Genomic DNA, 9,994 nt, shown 5'->3' on the forward strand with positions numbered 1-9,994 from the left:
GAAAACTTGAACCCGACATGACAGTTTCTTCTTCTTCTTTTTCACTTAATGAAGGAAGCAGAGGCATAATAGCCAAAACATTGAGCTAAAGTATTGTGTCTTTAAAATAATGTTGATGTAGGTAAAAGAGAAAAAAATGAAGCAGCAAAACTACTTAACCTAAATCTACTCATGTAACTTTTGTAGAATATATGTAATCCTGTAAAATTCGCTGTCTCCAGAATTAGAATATTATAGCGGACGAATGGAAAAGATTTTAATCTAGAAAAGCAGGCCTTCTCAACAGTATGTGTATGTTCCATATGTATTCAGTACTGGCTCAGGGTTCTGCTGCAAGCTGTGGTTCTGCTGAAGTGTAATGGAAGTCCAGCTTGCTTTAACAGCTTCCTTCCTCTCATCTGCATTGTTGGCTCTGCTCTTTCTCGTCTTCTTCTTGGTAACAGTCCATAGATCCCCGTAAGGCAGCTGTCTTCTGTTCCTCCCTGTTCCCTGGACAACTTCTACTCACACACACTTTCCTTCTAGCTATACATTTATAGTGCTAATTTACAATGTTAGCAAAGAAAATATTTCAGTCCAGTTCAATATATTGCACCAGTTTGAAACAAATGTCATCTCAAGACATTTGTCTACTTTACTATTTAGACTATTTGTCTACTTTACGAGACAAATAGATCAGGGCCCATTGTCTCAGAGTGATTTTGGGGCTGGGGATGGGAGACTTCTGTCCTCTGGAGGTTTTTTATAGATGGATTTTGCTTTGAAAATTTGATCCTATAGCTGCTTTTTACTTTTAATAAATCTTTTAATAACCACAAATCCTAGCATCTGAGAGTTTTAGTTTGATAAGTGTCCTTCAGTTTATATCACAAATTTTCTGGTTCATGACTGAGTCATTATTAAAAAGCATGTTCTGAGATTTTAACTCTACTTCTATTTTTAAATGGTCAAAATCCTTAGAGTAGCTTTGTGTTAATGAATCCCACTGCTCCAGTAAACTTGTTTGGGATTAATGACCTTCTTGTATGATTGTAGAATATATGGGGCTGGTCAACCGCAAGGCCTTTCAGCATTAAAAAAAATGCTGAAAGCACACAAGGGTTAAATTTGACAGCAAGGGAGGGCCTTGGGTCAAACAGGGCCGTAGTGGCTGACTTGACAATTTTGTACATTTGGTTATATTTCCTTGAAAACTAATTAGATGCCATTCTTTACATTGTTTATGATTTACATAACATGTATCTATCTTGCCCTGCGACAGACTGGTGACCTGTCCAGGGTGACCCCGCCTCTCGCCCAGAACGTTAGCTGGAGATAGGCACCAGCAACTCTCCCAACCCCACTAAGGGACAAGGGTGTACAGAAAATGGATGGATGTATCTATCTTTAAAAGGGGTTAAAATATTAACAAAAACCAAACTGTTCGGTTTTATGTTTGTTTGAATTTGAAGAAGACTTCATTGGACATCTGCTACATCTGGAACTGAAAGAATTTTTCATGTCAGTCAGAGAAACTTCTCCTTTCCAACCTATACCTCACTCTGACAGGACAGCTTAGTCAGCAATGCTCTGCAGAATCAGCAGTCAATTTCTTGATTATTTTAACACAAAAAATAACTTAACTAATACAATTATGGTATCATCCTTAGGTGTTAGAATTTTGGTTTCCATTTAAGTTTCTGTTTTTGATCATGCTTAGATTTACCATTTTAGTTTATCGCCTGTTCATGTATTCTTATTTTCCCTTACATTCATGTTTCTTTCTGTTTATGGTTTATGTTGGTTTCAGGCCTTTCTCCCTTCAGTTCTCTCTGCTTTGTTGATCTTTCTCTGCTCCCTTAGTATTTAAGCTCCTCAGTTTGTCCCATTCCTCACAGGGTCCTTCAATCCTCACCTGTTCTCCAAGCCGGCCCATTGCCCTGTAAGTGTCTTGCCTTATTTCATGCATTCCATGACAATCGTAAAATCTTATCAAGCAGAGTTTGATCCTATAAACTTACCAAACATTGATCCATTATTACACGCATCATTTTACATGTCTCACAATAAACACAAACGCTCTTTAGAAATATTTGTTTTTATTGGCAAAGGAAGCCAGGAACTGATAATACAGTTCATATGCAGCAAATACATGATCATTGCTGACATACTGTCAATCCAGTGGGGACCTGTACACATACCTGCATCACAGTGCATCAACTTCAGGACCTGGAGGTATTAATAGTGTAGTATCAAGATGTTTACAAGAAGAACGTACATTGTCCCAAACCACAGCATGCAAGATTTCTATTATATGTAACAATTCAAATGTTCTCAGTGAAAATGACGCATCATGGCTTAGTTTCATAAAACATATTTTAGAAGAGCCACCTAGGGACTTTCTACGTTCAAACACATGACACTTTCTTGAATCTCACAAGAAACATTCAGAAAGCATTTGATTAGAAATTATGAAAGCTTTTTATTCAGATGATTTTTTTATTTGTTTGATTTTTCCCTTTTTAAATGAATGACAATTGGAATGATTCCTTGCAAGAAATTCCCTTCAGAGTTTGTTAGTGGATTTTTACAATTGCACGTAGAATCTTCTTCATTTGATCCAACAACAGTAGAAAGCCAATGATACATCAGCTGATGGAGATAATATGCTGCATCAGTCCTTAGAAATACATTTTCTGCTATGTAATATTTTCTCCCATGATCAATAATTTGGAGCGAAACATGATGTGTCTGTATGAAAAACTTTCATCTCGAGAGGAAAATGTAACTATCTAAAGCCAAAAACAATTTGACCAACAAAAACTAGATCAAATATGCATTAAATGGCATTCTGGGGCAAACACACAACCAAATAAAAAATCATATGCAAATTAACACTTACTCTAGATTTTTTTTTAAATGGATGTGAAGTTTATAAAATGACATGTCTGACTGCATGGAAGTGTTTGTTTGATTGGATTCAGACTGGCTCAGGCTTCAACAGTCCAACACTTCCTGCCCTGCTTCCTGCTTTCCTGCCTGGAAGTGGAGGGGGGCAGCAGCACCAGATGTTAGCAGGAAAGCATTTCTTAGATCATTAAGGCAAATTTCCAGCACATTCATTTTTGACTGACAAAGAAAAGATGTTGGAAACTGTTAGAATGTTCTGCAGTGAGCACTGGAACCAGAAGCGGTTAGTTAGAAAGCTTGGAATCACAACTTTTCATGTGAACATGTTCATTTCTTACTACTTGTAAAATCATGAGTGCAGTCTCACTGACTAACCTCAAGTCATCCTAAAAACATCTATACCTAGACTGGATTTTTTTTTTTTTTTACATTACAAGTTACAATTTTAAAATAAAGATAAGGTTTTGCAGCAGGCAATGCTCTTTAAGATTAGTCACAACATTTAAATGAAAGGACAGTATAACTCCACAGAAGACAAGTGAACAGCAATCAGTGCAATTAACGTCAAAATAATCCCTTTCAGTTTTCTCCTTAATGTTAGTTATTATTTCACAAGTGTAAATCAACCCACTTATGTTCTGAATGCCCAATGATTACAAACAGGAAGTTACCTTTCAAAAAAAAATCAATAGATTTAAGGAGACAGTTAATCAGGAATATGCTCATTAAACCTGGTTGTAAATTCTGGATTAAAATTTAATAAATTTCACCTTTAAAGGTATAATACTCAGGACAGCAAAAAAAGATCAGTAATGTTACATCCAAGAATTTAATGAATCCCTTATTGATCCGTTTTTTAGCAAAACAAGAATGCTAACTGGAGTCTTTTACTTTGACTTCTCAGTCAGTTTTTATGACAATGTCAGTTTAAAGAGAATTTAGTGTCCCATAAAGTTGTACATTTTCAATTTGATGAAATTTGGGCTCAAACTTGTGTAACATTGTGTGGTTGTATGTAAAAACATATAAAAGTTATCTACATGGATTCATTAAAGAGTCTATAATTAAGTGTGTGAGTTATTTTTGACCTGTGTGTTTAAAGTTGTATATCTTTGGTTCAAATGTTATCAATAGTAATACATCAGAAAAACAGCAACAAATAGGCTTAGTAAAAGGGGATGGGAGGCGGCTCAGTGGAAGTGCCTCTTTACCCACAATCCCTCATTCAGAAGGTCACTTGTTTTAGACCTACGGCCGGTCAGTCCTCAGAGCGACTGGTAGCCAGCTGTCCTCTTTCTGCGGCCCAGCAGGTACACTATCAGCACAATGACAATGAGCACCAGCAGAGTCACTCCCACTGCGATGGCAATGCGGTAGTCAGGCTGGTCAGCTGGGCAGGGGTCAGCTGGGCGAGACACAAAAGGCACAAAAACTCAGTGATTTCATATGAGTGCTTTAACACCAACATCAGAAACCTAACTTAACATCTGATTGTCCCATTTAAACTATGGTTCAATGTGTGGGTGAATATTAACATGGAAGATCCTTCTGAACTTAACATGCCAGTCAGAAGATTTTTTTGGCAATCCAGTTGCTAATAAAAACAAGCTCTGTGAAGAGGCTATGAGCAGTCACTATCTTACCAAGATCAGACAACACTCAGCCAACCTGTTCACCTTCTCACCTGTGGTGGCATTACGCCAAGAAACACTGAAGGAAGCGACACAAAAACCTCTGAAGAAGATCCTGAACCTAAGTTCAACTCATGTAAACAAGTGGAAGGCTTAGAGACTGGTTGACTTGTTAAACCCGCTTTTCCTGAACTGCAGCATTTTGTCCAAAGTGTTGCAGATCATGAGACCGTCAGAGCAGGCGGCACCTCCATGAAGCATTGCAAGAAGCAAAGCCCACTCAGTTCTGGCCTGGGTTCACTTTCACATATTTTGAAATATTATTTAACATGATGAAGGGCTTCAAGACATCAGCAGGTAAATTACTGTTTAGAATTGGTATTATTCATTCAAATGGAAGGGAGTGAATCACAATGTAAATGTATAAATCACAAAGAAGCTGTCTTTTTGTGTTTGTGTTTTCACTTACGACGGCCAAATTCATTCTTAGTGACATTGAAAGCTTGCAGTCTGTTGTTAGAGACTTCGAGGCTCAGTCCGTTTCCCAGGAAGATAGATTCATCCTTGCAGGAGTAGGAGTGTCCGATCTTTGCAGCAAACAGATGCACCGAGTCATTCTTTTCACTGTACTTCTGAGTTCCTGAAACATCATGACAAGGAAATTCTCAGGTGCTGATCGGAGATAATATAATGATGAGATGACATTTAAAGCAAACTTGTTGGACTACACTGGACTGAAAAAAGGTTGATAGTTACTGGCATCACATGCTTTTCAGACACATAACAGAGAAAGTCTAAATTAAGCCACAAACACAAACCAGGAAGAAAGCTGACATTTTTTTTATCCTGTTGAGAATGCAGTGAACAAATGCAAAAAGTCCAAAGTCTAATCAGCATGACGGAGTGTCTTCAACTCACCTGTCTTTGTCAAGGGGTAGGACAGATTGAAAGACACAGCATTTAGATAGGCGGTGTTATTAGCAACACTCTGAGGAAACAAAAGAGAATAACAACTCGTTATTATTGCTTTTGTACACATGAAATTCAGAGGCTGATAAAATACTGGAGATGCTAATTAAAAATAAACAAGCTGTTTTTGAAATTAAACTGAAATCCAGGGAATCTACGGTCCAGGATTTCAAATTTTAGTTTATTCTTATTTCTTTACATATTTTTAAAAAATGTATACAGAAGTTTATATTTGGTCTCTCATTCAGAGATAAAAAGTAAAAAATTAGAAGCTGGGATTTTAAGCCCCTCTGCTGGAACAGAACAGAACTTCCCTTTCCACAGCTCTGCAGAGTGACCTGCCCATTGTCCAGGTAACCGTGGTTCACATTTTACCCACATAGCGAGGTGTTGTGAAAGGTTTGTCATCACAACATTCTGTCTGTGTGTTTAGACTGGAGGTCAGAGAGCATTACAACCAGAGCAGCCATTTTTGCCTTGGGTACAGCAAAATAAAATGTGAGTAGACCTACAAAGGCAACACAATCCTTCAAAACTAACAGCTTATTTTTAACGTTTTAGCTATAGGAAATTTGCTTAGATATTTAAGTAAAAGAATAATAGTTATATTTTTGTTATAAGGTTTTAAAATCAAGAAAATCGCAAAATTCTTACATAAATAAATAATTTTTCTTTAACTGATTGTTCAAATTTAATAGAAAATGACATAAAATGACTAAGACCTAACAGGCCCACACCCCCAGTTTAGGCCAACATTCTGTTATCCTCCCATCGGCTGCTACACCAAACGATGACCAGTCCTTCCCCAGGAGTTATCTTAAAACAATTCTCTGTTTTCCTAAAAAAAAAAAAAAGAATGAAAAAAATGTATCTAATCTGTGTTGACAGATTAGGTAGCCACAGCTGTGGCTACTGGTCAGTAGCTTGCCACTATCAGTGTGTGAATGTGTGTGTGAATGACTGAATGTAGTGTGAAACGCTCTGGGGGTTCTCTGGACCCCCAGAGACCCTGGATTTCAGGGTTCTCAAAGAACTATACAAATAAAAGCCATTTACCATTTTCTCATATTAATAATCAGTTGTCCCTAAAGAGGTTTCTCATCAAATAGTCTTATGTCTGTGGAATAATGAGCTTCAGGAACACATTTAACACTAAATCAGCTCAACTAAAGTATAAAATGCACCTGTAGCTCTCTAAACAAGGTTAGTTAATGATAAGGTCAACTGCTCCACACACAGTTCCTGTTTACAGATGTCAAGTTGAGTTCCTCCTCAGCTGACCTGTTACTTCTGGAATCTTTTCTTTCATGAGTTCACGATTCATTTGCTTGACTGAATTCTACTTTACTGAATTGATATCTATTTGACCCCAATGTGTTTCAACCAAACTCCAGAACTGAAGCAGTCAGGAACCTGTTTTTCTTCTCAAGCACAGTGGCTTCACCCAGTAGTATCATCCCTCGTGTTGTTTCTTGTTTGATTGGAACCCAACCAAGCTTCTCACAACAGAGAATGGAGGAATGAAGAAAACCTGCTTACAGTTAGGTCATAGAATCCTTTATCCGGGAAACACAAATAGCACAAAAAATTTGCCTTTTTTCATCATAGTGGAAAGAAATCAGTGTAACCTTTTAAAGCAATTAATTTCTCAATGACATATAAGCAAAGAGCTACCAACTTTTATTCAGACTGGATTATTTAAACCACTGAGTGAATCCCAGAGATCAGTGAGGATAAAGCAGTTTGCTGTAGCTTTGCCTGCGTGTGTTTTTAGAAGCAGTTTGCCAAATGTACTTCCCTTTTTTTAAAGCATCTTTCTCTAATTCGAGTTTCTATGAAATAATCTGTTACAAGTTGGCTTGTCATCATCATTTATTTACATAGATGAACTTCTGTAGTCAAGCTACAATATACACCACCGTAGTGGTGAAGGTTGATTCTCTCAGAAACACCGACTGGTCCACCAACTTTCTGAAAACCAAACCTGATCTTTACAGTACACTCACTACTCCTACTATCTCCATATCTAGGGGTCACAAAAACATTTCCATTTTACGCTAACAGTACTAATATGATTCTAAAGCTGGAAGTGGAGTCTAAAGAGCAAAAAACAAGAGATGTCTTAACAGAGTCTAATGACTTAATGAGACATAAAAATGAAAGAGTAAATATTAAGTACCTTATTGAAGAGGAAGGTGATGAAGCCCTGTTGAAAGGTAAGGGTCAGGTTGGCTTTTGTTTCCTTGCATTCACCACTTGCCGTAGTTTGGTTTGGTTTGATAATGAAGGTTCCATTGCCCTGAAAAAGATGAAAATGATTTTAAAAAATCTTTTTTTTGATTTTGAAGACTTAAATTAATTAAAAAGATTTTAAGCAGTCTTTGTTAGTAATGGTTGATGAAACAAACCTTCTGTGAGGAAAGTTTGATCTTTAGCGCCATCTGAGCCATCAGACAAACCACTCCTTTGTCTTTGGTCAAATTGTAGTTTCCTTCAGTCAGATTGGTAGTTGGAGTAGGTTGAGGTGCTGCTGTAGGAGTGGTTTTAGGAGTCGTGGGTTTAGTCGTGGGTTTAGTCGTGGGTTTAGTCGTGGGTTTAGTCGTGGGTTTAGGAGTCGTGGTATTAGTTACAGATTTAGGAGTACTTATATCTTGAAATGACGCCGCAGAACTCATAGTAGAAGATGGTTTGGATTCATTTGTGTCTTTGGCCAGTGACAGTGCTAAAAAGATAGAAGAAAATAATTTTCAGTTCACCTGACATTTAACCTGCTGAAGCATAAATTGTGAAGTGGCAAACATTTAGATAATGCAGAAACTAGGTTGGCCATAAATTCCCTATGCACACATCATCTTTGTTACAGATTTCTGATTGCATGAGGCCATAAATGTCTGTTATGTTCAGTTGAATAACTTTATCATACAGGTTTTCTTTTACATTCTCACAGAGTATCTGCCTGATGTCTGATCTTGACAGCAGACAGTGAAAGGAGGCAACATTTCTTCTAGACTGTACAATTTACAAAATTGTAATAAAACATGATGAAAAGAGTAAACGATGTACTTTGATTTTGTTTATATCAGCGACAAAATTTCCTGTGTTTATTCAGAATAATGAATGCATTAACTACGTGACAAAGCACATTTATGACAATGTTTTTTAAAGCACAAGATCAGTCTATCTATGGTAGCTGAATTGCTCAAGTTTATGTTGCCACTTTCCTGTGAGGCAGACAAAGATTCTAAGCATAGGAGAAAAGTAAATAGAAATTAGTTCTGCATAACAGACCAAGATGAAAAATGTCAATTCCTTTCTAGAAGATGACTTCACTTATGTTTCATAAGCCTGAGCAATCTGGATAGAGGTGAAATAAAGAACAGCTTACAGTGGACAATTCCATGTTGAATTTGACAGTCAACATGGAATTGTCCACTGTAAGCTGCTCTTTATTTCACTCCTACGACATCAGCAAAACAAGAACACTGATGCAGAAACAAACATCACTCATCTCCCAGCAGTCATGTGACTCAGAGCTGTGACTCCAAACGAAAGACTGCAGAGCTCAGAGTTTTAAACAATCCAGGAAGTCACAGAGGGGTCTGCTATCATCTTAGGCATAAGTTCTTACAGCAAACATATCAAACTCTGCCATACAGTAATGAAACTCCAGCACCAGCTCACTACTCTATAGAATCACACAATATGTCAGGTATTCAATAAAGTAGCAGAATATTCTGGTTTTACCTGTATACCATTCCACCAACTTTCTACTAACTCTTCATATTTGTTTTTGATATTTTTACTCTTTTCTGGCCAAATGGACCCAGAAGTTTCTCCTTACCTGTGAGAGCACAGCAGGCAACAAGGATCAACACAGCAACTCTCTGCATGGTGACAGGTCTTGACTGACGGCCTTGTTAACTGTTCTTCACACCAGCCTGATATGCAAGAAGAGGGAGGCACCTCTTTCCATAAATACACGGCTGAGTCAAGGCAGTGCAACAGCAGAGGAAGCACAAACAGCATCCTTCAAAATAAAAGCAACACCCGTTAAAGTGAGCTGTTTTAAGTTTAATAGCTTTGTTGCCTATTGCAATAAAACTTCTCAAAATTAAGGATGGAAGTGCAGACTAGGTAGAGTTAAAATATCCATTGGTTACCTTTTAGTACATTTTGATTTATTACTTTTGCCAGTTTCAAGTTACGGCAGTGACTTTTGTAGGCTTTTCAGTCACACACTCACACTCTCTTCCAAATATTGTTCTTAACTTTACTTACTAAGCGTTTTGCTGTAAGTTATTGTTTGCTGTTTGTCACTGTACCTTGATTACGGTGCAAATGATGGAAACTCAAATCAAATTCTTTGTTTGTATTTGCAATGCAGTTGATTCTCATTCTGATTTACAAAGGGGTACCAACAATTTTGTCCACATGTGTAAAAACTCATCAATTTGATACTTATTTTAAAACAATACACTTAGGTAGACTTAGACTTAGACTTAGAC

General features: G+C 37.3%; 1 protein-coding gene and 2 long non-coding RNA genes across 6 annotated transcripts in view; 2 read left to right on the plus strand and 1 right to left on the minus strand.

Annotated features, from left to right (window-relative positions):
• Window positions 1-3,626: 3,626 nt before the first annotated feature.
• cd68 (CD68 molecule) overlaps window positions 3,627-9,994 on the minus strand; it is a 16,428-nt gene continuing 10,060 nt past the window's right edge. The window contains exons 2-7 of one of the 2 annotated variants that reach the window (XM_015053668.1): window positions 9,331-9,452; window positions 7,898-8,211; window positions 7,669-7,788; window positions 5,439-5,508; window positions 4,990-5,160; window positions 3,627-4,294 (exon numbers count right to left, since the gene is read on the minus strand). In XM_015053668.1, coding sequence (XP_014909154.1) covers window positions 4,155-4,294; window positions 4,990-5,160; window positions 5,439-5,508; window positions 7,669-7,788; window positions 7,898-8,211; window positions 9,331-9,379 — 864 coding nt within the window. In that variant the 5' untranslated portion in view covers window positions 9,380-9,452 and the 3' untranslated portion in view covers window positions 3,627-4,154. Of the gene's footprint in view, window positions 4,295-4,989; window positions 5,161-5,438; window positions 5,509-7,668; window positions 7,789-7,897; window positions 8,212-9,330; window positions 9,486-9,994 lie in introns of those variants that run through there. The other variant, XM_015053669.1, reaches the window with a different exon arrangement.
• LOC106960528 (uncharacterized) lies at window positions 5,515-8,849 on the plus strand. 2 transcript variants are annotated; one of them, XR_001427584.1, is made up of 3 exons: window positions 5,515-5,842; window positions 5,923-5,987; window positions 8,807-8,849. It is a non-coding gene; the product is annotated as an uncharacterized LOC106960528 (long non-coding RNA). The 2 variants fall into 2 exon arrangements; XR_001427583.1 differs by lacking the exon at window positions 8,807-8,849 and having other exon boundaries at window positions 5,923-6,355.
• On the plus strand, window positions 8,895-9,544 carry LOC106960527 (uncharacterized). Of its 2 annotated transcripts, XR_001427582.1 has the most exons (3): window positions 8,895-8,923; window positions 9,008-9,198; window positions 9,317-9,544. It is a non-coding gene; the product is annotated as an uncharacterized LOC106960527 (long non-coding RNA). The 2 variants fall into 2 exon arrangements; XR_001427581.1 differs by lacking the exon at window positions 8,895-8,923 and having other exon boundaries at window positions 8,930-9,198.

Source organism: Poecilia latipinna, unplaced genomic scaffold, assembly GCF_001443285.1.
Source record: "Poecilia latipinna isolate Pla-1442-1.1 unplaced genomic scaffold, P_latipinna-1.0 Scaffold1191, whole genome shotgun sequence".
Lineage (NCBI taxonomy): Eukaryota > Metazoa > Chordata > Actinopteri > Cyprinodontiformes > Poeciliidae > Poecilia > Poecilia latipinna.